The 24,637-nt window shown below is 32.3% G+C and overlaps 1 protein-coding gene, 1 long non-coding RNA gene and 1 pseudogene across 3 annotated transcripts in view; all 3 read left to right on the plus strand.

Annotated features, from left to right (window-relative positions):
* The window catches only part of LOC139481196 (uncharacterized), a 197,992-nt gene that overhangs the window by 86,307 nt on the left and 87,048 nt on the right, over positions 1-24,637 (plus strand). Inside the window, exon 18 of the mRNA XM_071264355.1 lies at positions 1,020-1,196. Within this exon, the coding sequence (XP_071120456.1) occupies positions 1,020-1,196 (177 nt within the window). The remainder of the gene's footprint in view (positions 1-1,019; positions 1,197-24,637) is intronic.
* Positions 4,324-6,276, plus strand: LOC139482509 (uncharacterized; annotated as a pseudogene).
* Positions 16,742-20,648, plus strand: LOC139482842 (uncharacterized). Of its 2 annotated transcripts, none has more exons than XR_011654977.1 (3): positions 16,742-16,855; positions 19,944-20,046; positions 20,553-20,648. It is a non-coding gene; the product is annotated as an uncharacterized lncRNA (long non-coding RNA). The 2 variants fall into 2 exon arrangements; XR_011654978.1 differs by having other exon boundaries at positions 16,742-16,851.

Genomic DNA, 24,637 nt, shown 5'->3' on the forward strand with positions numbered 1-24,637 from the left:
TAATTGCAAAGCAATTCCGATGGTCAATTTTTGTACAAATCGATAAGAATAGTTTTTAACATATAGATACAAATTTTATCTGACTTTATTTAAGGTTCAAGAAATTCTTATCTGATAAAAACCACAAAGTTTTGTCTTATGATTTTAAAAGTAAGTTGAAAAAGGTAGTATCTCCAGCTGACGTTCTTTAGTCACATGTCCAAAAAGAATGTAACACGTCAGAGTAATTATGTGCTACTGACTTTTAATTAATTCATGACATTTGTAAAAATACAAAATAAACTAATTTTAGTGTAATGGTAAATCAAATTTAAACTCTTGTGATCACAAGGAGATGTTGGGTAAACATCAACTAGACTGCAATACAATGACAGTTAGAAAAGAACCACAAGGCGTCAATACACAGAATAGACTACTTTCTAGCTATGCCATTCACCAGAGAACTTCGTCTATATGCTCGCTTTTATTACATATTTACCTGATAGAGGGGACTGGATGTATACCTGCACTATCAAATTTCATTTTTCCTTAAGTACTTTATAAAAATTTCATAAAGGCAGCAGAGCTTATAATCAAGTATAAGAATATAATTTGCTGAATACTTCGTGCAATATAGCATTATATTTTTGTTCAAGCACTCGGGCAGGCTGTGACGATGACCCTAAACGCACAAATGATGTTCACTAAAACAAGTTTTTAACGGTAATGTAAAGAACTTGAAATTTTTTTTTCTATTAAGGAGCCTGGTGAAGCCCGACTCCGGGTGCGGGAATTTTTCGCTTTGTTGAAGATCCATTGGTGGCCTTCGGTGGTTTCTGCTATTTGGTCGGGTTGTTTTTCTCTTTGACACACTCCCTATATCCATTTTAATTTTTATTGATTCATTTTAGATTACTTGTTTTATATGTCCTTATTTTGTTTACTTTTTAATTTGTTGTTCAATTTAAAATTACTTAAAAGGGATAACAGCAGTTCCTTACAATGCCAAGTAATTGATTACTGGTGATTTTTTTCCACAGGAAAACGACATGAAAAATATTGGTAAAAGGGCAAGCGGATTTGATGCCATCATCACTGATATTGTAGACCCACTAAGATCGGCAATTCGCCTTTTCAAGAAAATAATCCAGGGAAGCCTGTCAATAAAAAATATTTTCCAGAATTTTGTTAGAGTTTTTGAAGAACTTCCTTTAAAGGTAAGAAAATACATTTCTTGATTAATAATCGCATTATGAAACAAAAGGAGACTTTATCTGTTATAAATCAATTTAGAAATAATACCAGTATAATGCGTCTGATTTTGGTTAAGATTGTAAATTACTCAATTGATCGAGGACAAAAAACGGTCAGAAAATTATGTTTTACATCTGAAATAATATCTGACTGATGCAGCGTTGTGTTGTTTTTATGTGGTGCCTCTGTTATTGCGCTACATGTCAGGTGACAGTAACGTAACAAAATTTGCTTTAAAAAACCTGTCGTCATCATTTCGACTTTTGAGATAAGTTACATGAACAAATTTCTTTAACCTTTAAGCTAGTTTTTCATTTAGGAATTCAATATTTATGTCTAGCGAGCAGGTGAAAGCAAATTTACAGATTTAACATTGTTGGGTGGATGTTTAGACGAATGATAAATGAAATACATTTGATTTTGATGGTACGACATGTAGGCAAATTGAAACTACAACCATGGATTCCAAAGTCAGCCCAAGTAAAGCAAATTTTGTGATGGGTTGGTCTAAAACAACCAGTAAATGAGAAAGTAGCAAACATTTCTATCAAAACTGCTGAAAATACGTTATCATAACTTTGGAACGATATTTCGACGATTCCATTATAATTTTGAGAAAATCATAAGAAGACTGTTTAAAATTCCAACCTATTGCATATCGTACATGTTTCAATAGGACAAAAAAGACGATTTTTCATTCCCTATTGTTAATTTTCCTGTTTTAGACGGCAATGTTCCTTTGGCTCAATCATACGGTGTTTATATATCCCATCTTGTTCGATATGCCCGTGTGTGTAGTGATGTCATAGATTTTAAATTATAACAGTTTAAAGTCCGTTACTTAAAATAATAACGCCCACTTTTAACTACGTGTCATGTAACAATTTTCAGTCTTATTTAATCGAGAGTTAACTTGTTCTCATACAGCTCCTTCGTCATAAGGAAGCTGTATCGTTCCATAAGTGCTCTTTTATTCCAATCTTGATTTTGTTCAAAACAGTTTTTCTCAGTTCCATTTAACACATTTTTGATTAGAATCAATGTTTTCTATAAATCGATTGGATATTTTTGTTTTGTTGTTAGAACAATTTGCTCTCCGGCTATTTGATGAGAAGATACTAAATTGACCTTCTCAATGATTACATACTTAAACTGGTTGAACTACATGTATGGAGTTCTATGTTATTTTAAAGAACATTAATTTTCATTGATTTTCCTTGCTTTACAGATATTTCCCCCCATCTTTTAAATGTATTTTTAAAATTTCAACCAATTGGCTTTAGCTTAAACCAAACTTTGTAAAGTTAGGCATTTTATAAACTGGCCAAAACTTATACACGATGTTAACCTGAAGAAATTGCATGTATATATACTGAGGCAAAAAATGTTTAGCAACACTTTTTTTTAAATTTGTTTTTTGTTGTTTTTGGAAAAAAATAGTTAAACATCATTGATATAATCCTTAAATTTACCTGTAATTTAAAACAGTCGTACTTTTTTCCTGGTGATTGATTTAGCGCCATTTCAGTTTTTCACGTTTAATTGATGTTTTACCTGCTGAACTTGTATTTTTAAAACAATATTAGAATTTTCTTTTTCACTAACGTTCAGAAAAAAACACCATTGGTAAGAAATACACATACACCTTTGAAAAGTTTGCATGGGGCGTCAACCAGGCCTCCCCGAAAATGACCGTCAGAAAGCTCTTGGAATGGTTGATGCCAGAATGAGTGTTGCACACATCGTGGCTTGATTTGATGTGCATAAGGCAACAGTTTAGAGACTAACAAAAAGATATCGACAAATTGCAACTGCACAGGATAGTTCGATATCTCGTAGACCAAAAAAAAACTATCGTCAAGGGAGGAGCGCTACCGTCGAATTTTGAAATTACTTAATTCACACAAAGTAATTAAAAGCAAACGACAACCAAAATCATTAAAACAGTTGTTGACACGCGCAACATTCTAAACTGAAAATATTCAACCCAAGGTACAAAAATGTGGACGACCAAATTTAGAATCATGTTTATAATTACCCCAAGGAATCGAATTCGTCTTTAAATCCGGACATGTTTTCTTCAAAATGTTTTCAAGAACAGTTTTACATGTGCATCGGAAAATCTTCTATACATTATCACTTGCAGGGGTTTTCAAGAAAATTATATTGGGCAAACCGACAACACCATTAGAACACGGATGCCAGTGCATAGTCAGCGAATTCGGGTCGCGAGCCTTAGTAAAATCCCTCATAGCGAACATATTGATAGATGTACTGGATCTAGTTATCCAAATGTCTTCATTTTTTTTTTATTTTATCAGTGTTCAGATAATACAAAGGAACCAATGAGAATTAATAAAGAAAATTGTGTTATTAAGAAATACCGTCCAAAATTAAATAGATGAACGAGAATCTAGAAGGCATTTTTCTTTTGATTAGTACTTTCACTTTCGTTTATATGGTACCTACGTTGTGCTATAACCTTCAACCCCCCAAGTTCGTCCCAACCGCAAGTTCGTCCGCCATCATTGTTTTCATTTATCGCGCTTGCGAAATACCCGTGACGTCACTTTCCAGCTGAGCGGCGTTCTATATATAGTAAAGAACAACGTGGAAAAGTGAAACCAAAACATGAGGTTGAAACAGGTAAATAATCATTAGAATAAAAAAATGTTTGTCAAAATCGCCATTTTTACTATATCCTTTTTCTACCCATCTTTAAATTGATTTTTTAATGATAAATACAGGGGAAATCCCTTACAAACTGAGTTGCCGGTTTGTTTACATTCCAGTGATCAAGACTCGTGACCTACTAACATATGTCAGGCCAAGCAAACGTAAAAATCGTATCGAACAAATATGGAAATTTTAATGAATTTTTTGCACAGATTATGAAAAATTCGGGAAAAATGATGAATTATCGCTATAAAATGGCTTCTACTGCCGAATGTGATTTTTCCCAAAACGTCATGGTTGCAAAAAAAAGGTAAGGCTTTGTCAATTCCTGACCAATATTTACGATGGAGGGCTCAAAATCTATCCGAGAATTTGCACTTTACCTAAACAGAAATAAATATATACACATACACAATGTTAAAACCAAAAAATACAGCAATAAACAAAAGACATCACATTACATTTCAGGCTAAACCTACCTTCCTCGGGCATGATAAAAAGTACAGGCTGTACAGTCCCACAGCTTTGACAAATGCATACATATCAGTAAAGAATAATGAAATGTCACAGAGAAAAGCAGCTCTGCAAATTAATTTTCAAAGACAAACTCTACGTGATAGAATCACCGGCAAAATAAGTCCAAATTGTGTCACCACTGGATGGACACCTGTCTTTTTGCTTGAAGAGGAGGCACGGATTGTGGAACATGTAAAGTCCATGGCTTCATATGGATATGGGTACACTAGACAAGAAGTTACACACAATCAAAATAAAACCAAGGAGTGAAGAATTTACCTTGAGATGGTTTGAGGGTTTCATAAAAAGATGGCCAGAACTTAGAGTGGTGAAACCTAGAAGTTTGGATATTCTACGTGCACAATGTGGTTCTGTTGCTAATGTTGAAAAATACTTTGCAAGCTTAAAGGAAGTCGTCCTAAAATACAATCTTCAGGATGAACCACATCTAATGTTGATGAGAAGGGTATAACACTGAATCACAAACCACCTAATGTTGTATCTGGAATTGAATGTAACATATCATCAGTAACATCTGGAAGGTCTAGTACTACCACCATACTTGGATGTGGAAGTGCCTCAGGATTTGCTGTTCCTCCATATTTTGTATTCGAAGGGAAAAGCATGAATAATGAATTGATGAATGGTGCAACACCTGGTGCTGTTGGTGCAGTATCAGACTCAGGATGGTCCAATACCAACATATTCAGACAATCTTTAACAGACCATTTTCTTAAATACATCCCTGACAGAAACAATGACAACGTACTTCTTCTCCTCGACGGGCATAAATCACATGTAGCAGTTGACATAATTGAATGGGCACAGGAACACCACATCATCATTCACGTCTTACCAGCTCATACCTCACATATTTTACAACCTTTGGATGATGGATGTTATGGGCCGTTGCAGCGTATTTACGATAATGAATGTCACAAAACCATACTTCAAAACTCCTCTGTAAAAACCAAATACAATATATGTGAACTAGCCTGCAAAGCATACCAGAAAGCTCTGTCCCCAGAAAATCTTCAGTCAGCATTTAGGAAGACTTGAATATACCCCCTGGATAAGACTGTCATCAACCAAGATCAACTCAAACCATCAGAGGTATTTACAAGAAATGAGGAATGCAAAGAAACTACAGAGACTACAGATGAACCAAAAACAGATGAGATACAAATGCAAGTAGTCGAAGTTGATATGAATACAGAAGTAACGGAAGCTGTTGAAAGTGCGGTAACTGATGTTGTTGAAGATATGCAAGACCATGATACTGCTGTACCACACTTCTTTGCAGAACGAATAAACAAACTAAAAAAAATGAAGTCTGAAAAAAATGACAAAAAAGAAAGAAAAACCCTTGGAAAAATTGTCGCTGGTATGCCAATAACTGAAACTGAGGTAGCAGAAAACATTAAACAGCACGTTGAAAACCAAGGAAAAAATAAATCAAGCAACCAGAGTAGTAAGAAAAGTGGAAAACAAAATAAAAAGAATACGTTCACTTCTGCTTCATCACTTACATCAGGACCTAACCACACTAAACCTGGACCTAGCAACATATCTAATAAACCAGGACCTATCCACACGTCTCCAAAACCAGGACCTAGTCACATATACATTGATGATTCCATGGTCTTCAGCGATACAGACGATGAAGACATTCCAGAAGTCGAGTTATGCTGTGTGTGTGTAAACAGTTTACCCCCAATCAAATTAGACTTTGGGGTGCAGTTTGACAATTATAGGTGCAAGCACTGGACACATCTGAAGTATTGTACAGAATTGAGGACTGTGAGGAGGAATACCAAGTTTTACTGCATGCATTGCAAGGACATGGACTAGACAATTTGGCCAAATTTTCTTGTTATTGTTACTTGTTGAAAATTTTTATTGTTAATTATTTATTTTTGTTGCTTTTTTTTCAATACTTACCCTTTAAAATTAACTTTGAACAAAAATGCGAAAATGTAATGTGCTTGGCCTTATCTGTGTGACGTAACAAGGTTGTACATCCGGTGGACGAACTTGAGGGGCGAAAGTAGAACAGGCATTGATTTCAAGTAAGTGTTCACTTTTGCATTTCCGTTATACTACGGCCTTTTGTTGATTCTTTTTCATGTCAAAGATTAGAACTTTATTGAAAATTTATGAATGCAAATTATCGGGAATATACGGGAAACGTAGCTGAAAATACACCTTGATATTCGTTAGGTGGACGAACTTTGGGGAGTGGAGTATAGTAATGACGTTTAGGACTACATAATAATGTCGTTCATAGACGTTACCCCTAACGACGTCGCCAGCAACCATAACCTTGAAGATCTGTTAACCCTTGGAGTGCCAAGTTTTTTATCTTGTGAGTGCCAGATGATATTCAGAAGATTTGATTATCAGAGTGGTACAGTAGGACAACCGGTAGCGCCTGAGTAAGGATTTCGGAGCTCAGTGGTACGGTTCAGTAGACGACGTAATGGCGGCCATTTTTTTACGTTGGATTGGGCATTCCACGCTGAAAAGTGGCATTTATGACATTCTTGGATGCTTAAACTTTATGCTAAACAATACAAGAGGTAATTAGAGGTTTATTCCAGATATTTCAGTTTATTATTATCAAATAAGGCGGATCCAAAGAAATGATTTAAACAGCAAAAATAAAGTATAAATTTTATCAAACATGAAAATTGAAATCCAATATATCATCATTTCCTTTTCATATACTAAGTATTGAATCAACAATTTACTGATGAATTACTTTCGGATTTCGATCTAAGGTATCCGTACTTGTCTCCGGGAATATTATACCCACACAAGTTGTCAACATCCGTTTTTAAACTGGTCAAGGTGTTCCTCATGATCTCCTTGAAAAATATTCACGCTTTCACTTCTTGCTCAGATAATAGAACATTGTAAATCTATAACTGCAAATACGGACCAAAATGAATCAAATTCGAAAGCACGTATGATCACGTTTCATGCCGATTGTAAGTTCTCTAAAAAAGGGGGTTATTTCAAGGCCCCAAAAATTGCAAAATATAGGGTATTGAGGCTACACAAATTTTGCTGAACGTCTAGGGTTCAACTGAAAAGTCCATGTACTAAATCATTGGAATGTAAGACACTCCACATTCAATGTTGGCTATTTTATACCTGGTATAATATTTCATTTGGAAAAAAATATTTGTGTCTCTGATTTCATAATTATACACCAAAATGTAATATTCATAAAAATTTAATCTTTCATAAACATAGATTACAAAGGGAAAGTGATTACAGGCACAGACTCCTTTTTCCCATATACAAAAAAAAAAAAAAAAAAAATAGATAACCAACCTCTAAATTCATATCTCATATTTTAAAAATAATTTACACATTAAAATTAACCACTGAATCACCCACACATTTGAGAGCTTACACATGCATTAACATGTATCCCCATGACCAGGAGCTATTACAAATTTAACATTATGCCTGTACAATTTCTTTATATCCATCATGTTACAGGGGTCGAATTTAAGTTGTGTTTTTTTGTGTACTGGCCAGCCAGACCAGTGGACTGAAAATCTACTGGTCCGGCTCCAAATCTGCTGGTCCTACACAAATGAAATTCATTTGACAACACTAATATAAATGAGAGAAGTTTACGTTTATTTTCATGATTTTACCTTCCTTTGTTTCCTCTCCTTTATTCTCGTAGTTTTTTAGTTCTGTTCTGATTGTTCATTAGCAAGTACAGAATCTAACTTAAAATTTGAAGAACTCTTTACAAAAATACATTTCTTATCTAGGTCTGTCACTTAAAATTGTTCACATGATATACATAATACAATCCATAACATTGCAATCAACTACATAATTAAACCATTCGCGTTTTTTTACCCATGATTTTGTATGATTACTTTTGTCAATTTTATAAACTTTATTCAGATCTTTCATTTTAATGTCGCTTGAATGGATATAAAGGTAAAAGCATGTAGGACAGTCAGACAAGTACTAGTACGAGCACGCCAGGATTCTCTTCGAATTCTCACCACTGTTCTACCTGGAATAGGAAATGGTCGCCCCCTCCTATGCATAGATATATTACTATATATATGTAATACTAATATAGTAATTATATCACTGATCTAAGAAACTGCAGATTTTAAATAAGTAAAGTCATTAAGAGATCAAACCTTTACTGCAAACCAGAAATTGAGAACCATGAGCCCCTAAAGACTACTCATGCATTTGACAAAATTAAAAGAGCCCCCCCCCCCTTTTTGACAAAAGAAAAGAAAAAAAAAACAAATCTCACAACGATAATTGTATTAACGAACGAAAGGAAAATTATGAAAGAAATCGATATAACCAAACAGATAAGTTGTTCATTTAAAAAACTCCGCGGCCGGTAACAATATGCACGAGATGAATCTTGATCAACTAGTACAAGTACGATGTCAACAAGTCAATCTCATGATGATGATGTAGGCATAAAACTGTTAGTTTACCAAGTAAGGCCTGTTTTAGTATAACGTTGATATAGATTCAACATATTGCATGACTTTCTTGACATTAAGATAAACAAAATTGCAACAAAGAAGAAAATATTCCAACTTTTAATGACATTTTACGTTGACATTTTCGGCGCTGGAATTGACAACGTTGATCTATGTACTGACAAAACATCGGATTGGGTCGATTCCGGCATATTCTGTTAAAAAAATCAGTAGCACTTGAAATTTATTGATGTCTTAAAATATATTCATTTTGTTTCAATGATATTTATTTGATAATTAATTTCGAGAGATGAATAGTTATCGTGTATTTCAGAAACAAGGTTAAAGGAGGACCACGCCCCCATAGTGGGGGGACATATAAAATAAAGATGACCGTTTTCCATTTCTACTCGATAGAAGTTTCAATTGGCGGAGATTTGTTTAGAATCATCCAATAATTATAGCAGACCAATAGACGTAATAGAGGAATAGGCGAAAATGGCGCCTTCTTCAATTTCGAAAAAAATCTATAAAAAATCTATAATTTCATCTGTTTTGAAAAGCGGTATACTACTGTTGCCTTTATTTACAATTTATTGACACCTATTGATATTTTTATAGAGCTCGAGGTTGCATATATAAGGATTTTTTTGCCCTACTTTTGGACACCCCTTTTCTTTACGGATTTCGATGCGAAAAACTAGCGAAATTACGATGTAAAAAGTTAAGGATAATTGAAGGATATGCTTTTTTTTGTACCCCTTTTAATATCGCTATTTAAATCTACAGTGCAGAAAATCGAAATCCGAAATTCTATGTTTAGATGTGAAAAAATAAGATTTTCTTTTATTTTTTTGTTCAAACATAAAAATAAAATAATAAGTAAACTCATATATTTTTAATGCCCCACCTACGATAGTAGAGGGGCATTATGTTTTCTGGTCTGTGCCTCCGTTCATCCGTCCGTCCATCCGTTTGATCGTCCGTGCGTCCGTTCGTCCCCCTTCAGGTTAAAGTTTTTGGTCAAGGTAGTTTTTGATGAACCTTTTCAATATATCAAATCCGGGGAATTCCATTAAATGTTTGAACATTCTTATATACTTTATTAGTTGTTTGATTAAATATGATTGTAAATTAATTATTCAGATTAATTAAGATTGGATACCCTTCTGAGCAACTGTAATCACCATATCGGTTTATGTAGTGTGCTCACATTTTTGTATGGTGTTTTAAGAAGTTTTGGTTGTCTGTCCTACTTTTTCGTCTCGTTCATGCTGTCATCTTTTTTTCGAACACCGTTATACTACTTTTGCCTTTATTTCTTCAACTTTGATTTGAAACTGCCTCCTTGTCTTTTTTATTGCTTCGTTCAATATGTTCAACCAAAGAAAAGAAAACCACGAAGTTGAAAGCTTAGTGAATAAAAGACAACAGAACTTAAAACTTAGTTATTGATGCAAAATATAAAAGAGTAAAACAAAAAATTCCTCACATCCTTTTTTCTTTTTCTTTTTCCATTCAAATATCCATATGTAAGTCTAAACACATTGTAATTAGCAACATACCTCGGACATTACTTGGTATAATTAAGGAAGTTCAAATTGCACATATGGAGTTTAAACGTGATGGGATTTGTTTCCTAATAGAAATACTCAAATGGAGTTAAAAATAGTAATCTTCTCAAATTTATCAAACATGCTAGCTTTTAATCTATCTCATAAAGTTAACCCCAAACTTATTTTAATATCTAGATGTCTGATTTCGTTATTCTCTAACGATAAATCAGCAGTTGATTCGTGATAGATCTGAATTTTAGTCAGATTGTTTTAACTTATGTTTTTAACAGTTATTGATAACAATTTTTACGGGTTAATTTTTAATGAACTTAAACATCACTCATTATTGTTGTTAGATTTTCGCACCATTAGAAACCCGAACGGAAAAAGTATGAAAATAAAGTAAGAAAATCTCCAAAAGTCGCTATCGACAACAGAGGGTTCAGTACACTATAGTATCTATAAACATAATTAAAGATCAGATGACACAAACCCAATTAACAAACTGGATAGATAAAGACAACAGTAGCATACCGCTGTTAAAAAGCCATAGGTTGAGAGAAAGCAAATCCGGGTTATAAACTAAAATCGAGGGAAACACATCAACTATTAGAGGGAAACAATGACAATGAATGAAACAACAAAGACCCTTATGTGCGACAAAAAAAACACAAAGGACAATGCAACATACATAGAAACGAACTGTTGAATAACAACTGCCACTGGATAAATTCAACCACAATTTTCATTTTTCACAATTCTATCGATATTTTAGAATAAAATAACTTTATTGTAAACCATATTTATTCTTAAAAAAACATGTGCTATCTTTAGGTAAATATGGCAATGTCCAACAAAAGCCAGTAGATAATGGTAGTATGATTAAGCTTAGATGATCTACTAAAAAAGTGCTCTTTTTTTCTAAATGTCACATATCTATATTCGTGTAGATTAAATATGAATAAGATTGCCTACTTTTACAAAAAAATAAAAGATAATGGTTGGTAGATTTTTGTGGTGACACCTACACAGTAGTTTGGTCCTTGATACTGATAGCTATAAATAATGCATTGATGATTGGGATTTCTAGTTTTTCTGTCGATGGTCGATTGTTCCTTGGTAACTAATTGGGCCTAAACCAATTGAACTGATATTTGCCAAATAATTTAGTACCCAAAAGTGCTGAACCGAAAATCGCGCCAAACACTAACAATTATCAATCACCTTTATACTACAATGTATGTATATATACATGTATGTAAACTATACAGAGAGTGTATGTATTGTTTTGGCGAATTGCTAGAATTGCTAGAACAAAGACCCTTATGTGCGACAAAAACACAAAGGATAATGCAACATACATAGAAACGAACTGTTGAATAACAACTGCCACTGGATAAATTCAACCACAATTTTCATTTTTCACAATTCTATCGATATTTTAGAATAAAATAACTTTATTGTAAACCATATTTATTCTTAAAAAAACATGTGCTATCTTTAGGTAAATATGGCAATGTCCAACAAAAGCCAGTAGATAATGGTGGTATGATTAAGCTTAGATGATCTACTAAAACAGTGCTTTTTTTTCTAAATGTCACATATCTATATTCGTGTAGATTAAATATGAATAAGGTTGCCTACTTTTACAAAAAAATAAAAGATAATGGTTGGTAGATTTTTGTGGTGACACCTACACAGTAGTTTGGTCCTTGATACTGATAGCTATAAATAATGCATTGATGATTGGGATTTCTAGTTTTTCTGTCGATGGTCGATTGTTCCTTGGTAACTAATTGGGCCTAAACCAATTGAACTGATATTTGCCAAATAATTTAGTACCCAAAAGTGCTGAACCGAAAATCGCGTCAAACACTAACAATTATCAATCACCTTTATACTACAATGTATGTATATATACATGTATGTAAACTATACAGAGAGTGTATGTATTGTTTTGGCGAATTGCTAGAATTGCTAGAACAAAGACCCTTATGTGCGACAAAAACACAAAGGATAATGCAACATACATAGAAACGAACTGTTAAATAACAACTGCCACTGGATAAATTCAACCACAATTTTCATTTTTCACAATTCTATCGATATTTTAGAATAAAATAACTTTATTGTAAACCATATTTATTCTTAAAAAAACATGTGCTATCTTTAGGTAAATATGGCAATGTCCAACAAAAGCCAGTAGATAATGGTGGTATGATTAAGCTTAGATGATCTACTAAAACAGTGCTTTTTTTTCTAAATGTCACATATCTATATTCGTGTAGATTAAATATGAATAAGGTTGCCTACTTTTACAAAAAAATAAAAGATAATGGTTGGTAGATTTTTGTGGTGACACCTACACAGTAGTTTGGTCCTTGATACTGATAGCTATAAATAATGCATTGATGATTGGGATTTCTAGTTTTTCTGTCGATGGTCGATTGTTCCTTGGTAACTAATTGGGCCTAAACCAATTGAACTGATATTTGCCAAATAATTTAGTACCCAAAAGTGCTGAACCGAAAATCGCGTCAAACACCAACAATTATCAATCACCTTTATACTACAATGTATGTATATATACATGTATGTAAACTATACAGAGAGTGTATGTATTGTTTTGGCGAATTGCTAGAATTGCTAGAACAAAGACCCTTAAGTGCGACAAAAAACACAAAGGACAATGCAACATACATAGAAACGAACTGTTGAATAACAACTGCCACTGGATAAATTCAACCACAATTTTCATTTTTCACAATTCTATCGATATTTTAGAATAAAATAACTTTATTGTAAACCATATTTATTCTTAAAAAAACATGTGCTATCTTAAGGTAAATATGGCAATGTCCAACAAAAGCCAGTAGATAATGGTAGTATGATTAAGCTTAGATGATCTACTAAAACAGTGCTCTTTTTTCTAAATGTCACATATCTATATTCGTGTAGATTAAATATGAATAAGGTTGCCTACTTTTACAAAAAAATAAAAGATAATGGTTGGTAGATTTTTGTGGTGACACCTACACAGTAGTTTGGTCCTTGATACTGATAGCTATAAATAATGCATTGATGATTGGGATTTCTAGTTTTTCTGTCGATGGTCGATTGTTCCTTGGTAACTAATTGGGCCTAAACCAATTGAACTGATATTTGCCAAATAATTTAGTACCCAAAAGTGCTGAACCGAAAATCGCGTCAAACACCAACAATTATCAATCACCTTTATACTACAATGTATGTATATATACATGTATGTAAACTATACAGAGAGTGTATGTATTGTTTTGGCGAATTGCTAGAATTGCTAGAACAAAGACCCTTAAGTGCGACAAAAAACACAAAGGACAATGCAACATACATAGAAACGAACTGTTGAATAACAACTGCCACTGGATAAATTCAACCACAATTTTCATTTTTCACAATTCTATCGATATTTTAGAATAAAATAACTTTATTGTAAACCATATTTATTCTTAAAAAAACATGTGCTATCTTAAGGTAAATATGGCAATGTCCAACAAAAGCCAGTAGATAATGGTAGTATGATTAAGCTTAGATGATCTACTAAAACAGTGCTCTTTTTTCTAAATGTCACATATCTATATTCGTGTAGATTAAATATGAATAAGGTTGCCTACTTTTACAAAAAAATAAAAGATAATGGTTGGTAGATTTTTGTGGTGACACCTACACAGTAGTTTGGTCCTTGATACTGATAGCTATAAATAATGCATTGATGATTGGGATTTCTAGTTTTTCTGTCGATGGTCGATTGTTCCTTGGTAACTAATTGGGCCTAAACCAATTGAACTGATATTTGCCAAATAATTTAGTACCCAAAAGTGCTGAACCGAAAATCGCGTCAAACACCAACAATTATCAATCACCTTTATACTACAATGTATGTATATATACTATGTGATCCTTGTAAACTCATCGAACCTTTAAACAAACTTATAAGTAAGGGTTATCGTACCGATATTGTAATAAGATCTCTGAATATAGTTCACATTGGCACTAATATTGATATTGTCATTAGCAAATTAAAACATAACTAAATTTCATTATCTTTTGAGGCGAGATGTATAGAGACACAGACACGTTAACTTTTATTTCTATAGAAGTCGCTCTTCACTATACTACTACCTGTCGATACATTTAATTTTGGCATTGCACAAGTCATGTCTTCTTTGACTATTAATGACGTTAAAATACTAAATCCCTGTGATGTGTTTTAGTCGATTTTAGTCTCTGATGCATGATTTTTTATTATTAATTGGTTTTGGCTTTTAACTAGCTGTCAGTAACTGCGAGTACTCTCAAATCGTATTTTCTTGTTAATTCGACCTGTTGATACTGTTTATAATGCTTTTTTGTCATTTTTTTTTTATACGGATCTTGTCTGTACACCAGCTTTGATTATTTGTAATATCTTCACTTATTCTTACAACATTTGTATAAACTTCAAGATTATAAAAAAACCGGTTTTTTTCTAAAGTGAACATTGATTGGTTAAATATTTCTCAGTCATGTCCTGTTTTTGAATTTGTTTGTTAGCTTTTTGGTCATGAATGTTTGTCTCTAATATTTAATTAACTGTGCATTTGTATTCAAAATCGCAGATCAAATTTATTCGTTCATTGTTTAATCATACGTTTTTTGATTGAGTTAAGTCTGCCAATTGATATTTTATCGTATCTTTTTCTTTGTTGTGATGTTATGCTATTGTTTCAGAAAAAGGGAGAAGGTTTGGATCCATTAAAACGTTTAATCCCGCTGCAAATGTTTGCACCTGTCCTAAGTCAGGAATCTGATGTACAGTAGTTGTCGTTTGTTTATGTAATATATACGTGTTTCTCGTTTCTCGTTTTGTTTATATAGATTAGACCGTTGGTTTTCCCGTTTGAATGGTTTTACACTAGTAATTTTGGGGCCCTTTATAGCTTGTTGTTCGGTGTGAGCTAAGGATCCGTGTTGAAGGCCGTACTTTAACCTATAATGGTTTACTTTTTAAATTGTTATTTGTATGGAGAGTTGTCTCATTGGCACTCACACCACATCTTCCTATATCTATGTATGTAAACTATACAGAGAGTGTATGTATTGTTTTGGCGAATTGCTAGAATTTCTATCTAAAAAAACAATAAAAGTAAATATAAATGCGAAAGTCTCTATTTATTTACAAAAAATACGTAGTTTGATAGAATTAGATACATTGATTAAGCATACAGAACATTTCAGTGGCTAGCTTATTACAATTTTCACTTCCTTATTCAATGCAAAATGCAGTATAAGCAACCAAGAAAACATATAAATATTGAAATATTGAAATATCAATGTTTCGCTCAAAAACTTTCCTCTAAAAGCATGAATGACTAATGTATTCTGTCGTTAAACATTTTTTGCACTTTAAAGACTTGGGTTTTTCATCCTGATATTGACTATATACAAAATTGTTTTAACAAAGAACAGCTAAAAAGCTATCTTTTTGCAGATGGCGTTATTAAATACAAGGTTATTGCAATTGGCTGTTTAATTAATAAGGAGCGTACATGTAATTACAGTAAACTAATTATGTCAAACACATTTTTAGAACTAAATAAAGTATGTTTTTTGGTTTTATGGTGAATAATAGTTGAATAACAAATAAAAAAAAATAGGTTTTTGTGCATTTTTGTAATTTTCAGTGGAATTTTTGGAAAACGGTTTATCTACAAAAAATTCGATATTACATGCAAGTTACTAATAACATCTGTTCTAACGGATTTCCATATGTTCATACAAAATATAATTATTCAGAAGGCAATATTTGCAAAAATGTTGACATTCTGAAAAATTAGAAGTTGTCTGTTCTTGACCTTTCGTTGTGATTTGATGGAAACTGCACCATACGAATGTTGTACGACCGAGCAAAAAAGATAGTACAGATATCGTGTTTTCGAATGGTATATATGTTAGCTGTATGTTAGGTGTGTGCATTAACATATATAGTGGCGCCAGGCACTCTGTCCGCTAAAGAAACGTCGTAATTTCTGCCGTCTTACAATATTTAGTTTTGTATTGCCACTTGTTATCGTATTGCAAATAGTATTACTGGGTTGAGTTAGAAATAAATTAGATGCAAAAGTAAATGAATATTTAAAGAATTTTTTCATGGTTTTATATTTATTGATATACAATAAATGAAATTTGCGTCCTGTCAAACAAAACGGCAATTTTTAGACGACGTTACACTTTTCGTTTATTTTATCGGGACATACTTTATTTTATTAAGCTGGCGCGCCATCTATAAACAACGGATATTTATAGCAGAAGACTCATTGTGATGGAAAAATTTCAGAGATTGTACTGTCTGATGCTGCTATCGTTCAGTAGGTAAATACATTAGCCCTGTACGTTTAAAATGTAAAATGTTATCTTTCTCTCGAAAACGTACGTAAATAAATTAGAGCTTTTCAGAGAACATACTTGAGAACTTCGTTAAAATGATCCCAAATTTTTAGCTTGATCTGGCTTTCTTATGCACAGCGCGAACCAGGCATACTATAGATGTTGATGCTTTTTACGGTATAAGTCTACAACGTCACGGCAGCCCTGGTCTCAGTGACTTATTTTTTTGTTGTTGTTGTCAGTGACTTGACTAAAACGTCACGTTGTGCTTTGTAACGTTTCCTCATTTGACGATTTGTGTAATGCCGTGAAAATGAAAGGCATTTGTGTTGCCCAAAATGTAAACAATCATCGCAAAAAGTATGGCAGCCCGGCACCAAAGAAGCCGTGTATGTTTGATATTTATTACTTTGGATTGTTAAAAGTAATAAAGAAATATCTACGCCAAATTAAAACAGCATACTCTATGTGATATCTGATTGAAACGGAGACGGCCAAGTTGTTTGTCAGACTGTCTATTTAGGGTTTGTCTATTTATATCCCGAGAAACTATAGTCTATTTCTTATTTAACTTTCACTTTACGAGTCTTTATCGGGGATGTATGTTATTTTTACGAGAATCACCAAAGAGTTGAGGCAGTTCAAATGTTGGACCTCACACTACAACACACTGCTGTTAAATATGCCAACCTCAATTTTTTTCAGTATAATGCAGAAAGAACTACCAACAAAAAATATATAAAAAACATATTTTAAAGGCATTTTTTTTTGCTTCAAGAAAACATCATCAGACTCAGATTTAACACAGCTGTATTTGTTTAATAAATTCGTTTTCATGAAGTGTTCTCCTTTTTGATAAAATAAACAAGTGTTTGTTTATCCTTATAGATATTAGATGAATTGCTAAGATTAAAGAATATATTTTAAAAACATGTGCACTTTTAAAAAGAGACCACAAAAACAACTAAATTCAAAAAATGACCAAATAAACAAAGATACTGCCACAAAAATACTTCATTTAATGTATAATGATACACTAATGATTTGTCAATAAGCCATTAGATAATGGTAGTACGATTATTAGACATGAACAGCAACCCAACAAATATATATAGCTCTTAGCAAGTGAAAACAAAGGCCAAGCTTTAATATGTTATAACAAGAAAATGTGGGCGTTTAGATATGCTATCAATCTAATCTTGAGATAAAATTTTTATAATTTCTGTTTAGATTTAGTACCAGCTGCTTTACAAAACACACAAGAATTTAGAAAATATGATGATGCTATTTGATTTTTTAATTATTTGTAAGTAATACTATGCTTTATATAAATATTTTTGTCACTACAAGTATCAAATATTTACTGTATTAAAAGCAAGTACCCGAGTGCAAAAAACATAACATTTAAAGGTGTCATTTTTTTAATTATTCTGTCACATGTGTGATTTGTGTCAATGGTTAATTGGTGTTTAATGCCACTTCAGCATTATGTACTATTTCGTAGTAGTTGGTTTTTATTGGTTGAGTGAGAAAATAATGCTTGAAGAGAACCAAGATCCAAGATAGTAAAACTGACTAGGTCAATTAAGATTATAGTCAAACAGCTGAAAGGCTTTGAAATTCACAACCTTTGTGTTGACAGGATAGTGATAGGGAAGTTATTTACTTATAAGACTATTTGGCTACTGAAACCAATTGCAATGAAACAGTTACACAACAATGTGTCATAGAAAAACATACAGCCAAGGTTCCGTGTTGAAGGCCGTACTTTAACCTATAATGGTTTACTTTTTTAAATTGTTATTTGGATGGAGAGTTGTCTCATTAGCACTCACACCACATCTGCCTTTATCTATTTATCTATAGCACAAGCTAAATAAAAAAATTGCTGAGTGTCCGTTTTCTTACTTTAGTTTGCTGCAAACAAATGTTAAAAAAAGAATAGGTATACAATGCTTGTTACCACAAAAACCAGATCATGTTTAAAATTGGGTGGCGTCACTTTTACCATTCATGACTTATGATGTTCCTTTATTAATGAAGCAATTACTTAATCTGTTGGTTTAATTCTCTTCCTCTTGTTTGCTAACTAAATGTTATGAAATTTATACACAATGCTTATAATTACATAAGGGCCTTAATGAAATTAATCCTGCATCTGTATGCGGAAGTTGTGACTGCTTCTGGTGCATATTGTTACAGGCAGGGTATTTGCGTCCCAAAAACACATTCTCAATTTTATTAAACCATGTTCATTTACAAGAATAGCCTGGTATAGAAAAACCTCTGAAATCGCTTTCAATACATTTTTCTAATCAACTTTGAATTAACTTCAACAATTGACTAAATTGAAGAAAGCGGGGGTGTTATGTTTACAATGTATACTGATCCCCAATTTGAAAAAGAACTATTCTCAATGCTCAGATTTTTTTGATTTTTTTCTCCATTTCCATAACAATAAAGTAGTGTTATATAGAATAAAAATTAAAACAATCTGATTAATCGTGTCAAAAAACTAAATAAATTTGTTTGTGCTTTGCACGTACAATATTTTTGACTAAGAAAAAAACCAAGAATTTATATGCCCCACTTACGATAGTAGAGGGGTATTATGTTTTCTGGTCTGATCGTCCGTTTGTAAGATTGTCCGTCTGTCCCTTTTCATGTTTTTGGTTAAGGTAGTTTTTGATAAAATGAGGTCCAATCAATTTGAAATATATAGTTCAAATATTCCCTATGATCTGACCTTTCTAATTTTAATGCCAAATTAGATGTTTGACCCCAATTTCACGGTCCACAGTCACTGAACATACATGTAGAAAATGATAGTGTGAGTGAGGCATTCATGTACTTATTGACACATTCTTGTTAGATTTGTATTGTTTAATTACTGGTGTATTATATCATTTAACCCATCATTGATTATTTTCTTCTATTTTTGTATGGTTATTTTTGTGGCCTGTATATGAGAACACACACAATCATGCACATACAAAAACCTCACATACAGTTTTGAAAGTCATTTGATACATATGAATGATTTCAATTGAGTATTTTTTTTTCATTTTTGAAGTAGAATGGAGAATTATCCTTGCCTAGTTGACCAGGCTCTACTGATATGATAGATATGCCGATGTCTAACTTGGAGATCTTGATTAGGTTGGGAAATGTATCAGGTAGGTGGTTATTCATACATATCATGAAACAAATATGTCATCGAGAAAACATTGAAATTAGTCAAAATTATGTTGTCGAGACAGTAACCAAACAACATGATCATAATCAAAATTAAAAACAATTTGATAGTTATATTTAAAAAAAATAGATCAAATGGCCTTAACAATTACTAAGTAGATGTATTAATGTATGTTGTAAATAAGAATTATGCTGAAAGTATTTACTAGTTCATTTGACTGGAAAAAAAGCTGATCAATATTTCAGGTTTTACAAAACAGACTAGACAAATTGCAAGATAGCAATTATTGAAGAGTCACAGTTGAAAAAACATAAAATCTACGAAAAACAGCTAACAGCTACTCATAACATTTTTTTTAATCCATTTGATATTTGTTGTCTTGATTTTAAACTACCAGTAAGCTTTAAATATTTAAATATGGAAACAACCGAACAGCACACACTAATTTCAACAATTTTATTTTTTGTTATTTTGTGTTTTTTTCAGATGTAGAAGTAGAAGAAACAGCAGTGAAACAAGAATGAGAGTCATCATTTTAATAAACATTTCGCTTGAAATTGAAATAAATCTAATTTTTCTTTATTATGTATTTCAAATATGAGCATTGGGATAAACTTTAATGAGACAGCAAGCCAGCAGCACAATCCCAATAGCTATTTGGAGGTATACTCAAACTTCATGCAAAAATGAAATTTGTGGTTTTTCAATATAAATTAAATTGAAAGTTAGCAACTCTTTGAGGCTTTGGTGCAACTTGCACTGTTTCGGAATTATAGCTTCAGAACTTGTTTATGAATGATTTATTTATTCCATATTTAAGATGGATATGTCAGTATACAAAGAAGGAGATGTGGTATAATTGCCAATATGACAACTGATTTTATATATTTTGAAATATCTTCTACTCTTGTCTCGTTATGTCTTTCATCCCACTTTATATTGACTTATCTCTGTGTAATTATATTGGTTTCAATTGTGACTGAGTGATATAATATTATGTAAGTCATTTTTCTTTAATTTCTTGTATGTTTTTATTAAATAGTATTCTTTTAAAGAGTCATTGCATTTAAAATTATATGCATTGCTCAGAAGTTTCCTTGGTATGAAATATTGTTATTTTCTGAACTTCAATTTTTGCTGATATATAATGTTGGGCTACTGCCACAAATTTGTTCATGCTCTTTACTGTCCTGAAACAATCTAACAATTATTCAACAGTGATTCATTATATGTAATAGAAATTACTTACTAGTTATATCAAAAGGGCAATATGCCAATTATTTAGTCTTACTGCCATATGACCGAAAAGAGCAGATTCCTCCAGGGAAGAAAACTCGCCAAAAAGGGGAGATAATGCCCTTAAAAAAATCTGCCGTATCGAAGACAAAAAATAATGTCATTTTTTTACCAGGCAATAATTATGCTACAAATTGGTGTACACAAATAATTATCTTCTGTTAGATTAGCAAAAGCTGCAGAGTCACTGTCTCAGTAATAGTGGTATGGTTAATAACACTCGTCTACATGTCTTTGACAGATCTGGTATTCTAGTTCAAAGCACCCCCTTGGAAAAAAAACTCTGCTTTTTATAGTTTACACGTCATAAAACCCCATACAAGAAAGTTTAATTTTTTTTGGGGGGGGAGGGGGGGGGGTCGATTTTTCAATGTTTAATCAGCTGGCTCTTAACAAGTAAATAATCAATATCTTCATATAATATAGTGATCAGTCTCTCGATACAAGGTATACAGTAACAGGCGTTCGTTTAACAATGCTTAAAATAAAATTAAATATCTTGAAAATGTATTTACAAGTAGGCCTATTATAAGTATATATAATTATATTTTTTGCCATTACGTTGTCCTCTATTTTCTTCTCACACTCTAATATTGTCACTGACTGTTAATGTTACGAATAATTATATTGCAAAATCAAAGCAGTGCTAATTCAGAAATAAATGCATGGTGGTATGGGTGTCTTCCTCCATCTTGGATTGTAAAAAACAGAGAATCAAAGGTCCAGATTTTCCATCAAGTTAGCAAAATTTGATGCAGGATTGCAGATGTTTAATGTACATTTTTATTTGAAAGTACCAATTTATAAGAATATAACTTCTAAATATTGATATTTTTGCAAATGTTAATTATTTTTGGTTGTTTTTATTTTTTTTTTAAATTGGCATTTTAAGGGGAGGTAACACTAAAAAAGTGCATTTTCTGAAGGATTCTGTATGGAATTTTTCTATTTTGTATTTTAGCCGGAAAAAACGTACGGTGACCCTATCTTTTCTTTTGATATTCTCAAAGCAGTGTCTGGAAACTGTCTTTTCCTGAAGTATTTAACAATTCTATCATTTTGTTTAGTTTCTAATCACAAAATGGTGTTTTTTCCTGTATAATCCATACAAAATGTGTCATTTTGTCCTGTCCTGTAGCTTGAGAAAATGCGCGGTGACCTATCATTATTATTATATTTTTCAACATGTATCAATAGATACAACGTTTAGGCAAAGTATGAACAAATTCTATCATTTTTATTTTAGACTCCCATACCACCTTAAAAGTGTGTTTGTATGTATTGAATTTCAAGTTGAGTTCGGTGTCTATACACATAGTCCATGTGCTATATTTCAGCACTCCGCAAAAAGTTCCTATATCTGAACTTCATTCAACCAGTGTATGACCTTTTACGGTGGTGAGACATTTTTTTTCATAGGCGTTAGACGGGAAAAGTCCATAATTAATTTGACACCTCCTTCAGTGTTTAATTTGTCAATAAATTACTAACTCTATCAAAGTGAAGACTATTATTATTTGCAAGATACTTTCAAAATTGATAATAAATGCGACCCCCATCCTTAAAAAATCAAAGTCCCGTAAAAATCAAATGATGTATTATTAGGAAGTACAGAATATAAGATTCCAAAAGAATACGCAGATCTTGAGATTTCAAAACCAAGTATTTATTCTATGAACAATGATGAATAAGTTCCTTAATTTAATAATAAGACTAAATACATGTACTTATCATATAATAAAACGCGGTAACATAAACGGTACCAATTTTTCTGCACCAGATGGCATCATGCGAATGCATCAAACTTGGTGTTTGTCCTTGAGCAGTATGAAAAATAAGTCCACAATAAAATCTCTATATTTGTGATAAAAGTTTGTAGAAGTTTCTGTTAGTTTATGGTCAAGCTGAAATCATCCATTCGTAAGGACGCCATCACGAGTTGGTTGACCATTACGGAATATCCGTTTCACAGATGATATTGAATATCTTCCTAATGTCGTAACTACAATCACGTTCCCTTTCCATGAATTTCAAATTGACCTACCGAATTAGACTATTTACCGGGTTTGTAAAATATGAGGAACACGAGTGCCACATGTGGATCAGGATCTGCTCATCCTTCCCGAGCACCTGAGATCACCCCTATGTTTTGGTGGAGTTTGTGTTGCTTAGTCCTTAGTTTCCTTTGTTGTGTCTTGTGAACATTTATTTGTCTGTTTGTCTTTTTTCTTTTTTTTAGTCATGGCGTTGTCAGTTTATTTACTATCTATGAGTTAGATATTTCTTTGGTATCTTTTGCCCCTCCAGTTTTACGATAAATTAATCAAAGATTTGTATAGTATACTATACAAATCCTGTTTTAATTCGACCGTAAGTCGGACACCCGTTACATTACACACTCCCTTTGTCTTCCTTGGAGTATACATATACCTTGTCAAGTTCTAAATTCAACTAACTTACATCAGTATTAATTCAGAAACTATCGTTACTGGTCCAAGTTTTTGTTGTATTCCAATTTTACGGTCCACTGAACGCAGAATAGGATAATGCGAGTAGGACATCCGTGTACTTTGGACACATTCTAGTTTTTAATTAAATGAACGAGAATAAATTGTCACGCACGTGAAGAAATACGAAAACTTTGCAAAGAAAGTTAGAAACTTGAAACATTATTAACTGTTACTGCAGGAAAAACTGTAGTAGCATACCTGTTTATTCTATAAATGTTCTTAAAGTCCTTTAATTTTTCTCCAACCGGTTTCACATTTTTGTGATAATAATAAATGAATGTAACAAACGTCACAATAATAAGTATGTAACAATGCATTAAGGTGGTATGGGTGTCTTCCGTCATCTTGGATTGTAAAAAACAGAAAACCTAAGGTCCAGATTTATTGTCAATTTAGCAAAATTTGATGTAGGAATGCAGATATTTAATGTGAATTTTCATTTAAAATAACCAATTTATTAGAAAATAACTTATAAATATTAATATTTTTACAAGTTTTGATTATTTTTGGTTGTTTTAAATGTTTTTGAATTGGCATTTTAAGGGGAGGTAACTCTAAAACAGTGTATTTTTTTAAGGAATCTACATGAAATTTTCCAATTTTATATTTTAGCCGGAAAAAAACGTACGGTGACCCTATTTTTTATTTTGAAATTCTTAAAGCATTGTCTGAAATCTATCTTTTCCTTTTTTTATTTTACAATTCTATCATATTGTTTAGTTTCTAATCACAGAATGGAGTTTTTTCCTGTATAATAAATACGAA

This window comes from Mytilus edulis, chromosome 7, assembly GCF_963676685.1.
Source record: "Mytilus edulis chromosome 7, xbMytEdul2.2, whole genome shotgun sequence".
Taxonomy (NCBI): Eukaryota; Metazoa; Mollusca; class Bivalvia; order Mytilida; family Mytilidae; genus Mytilus; species Mytilus edulis.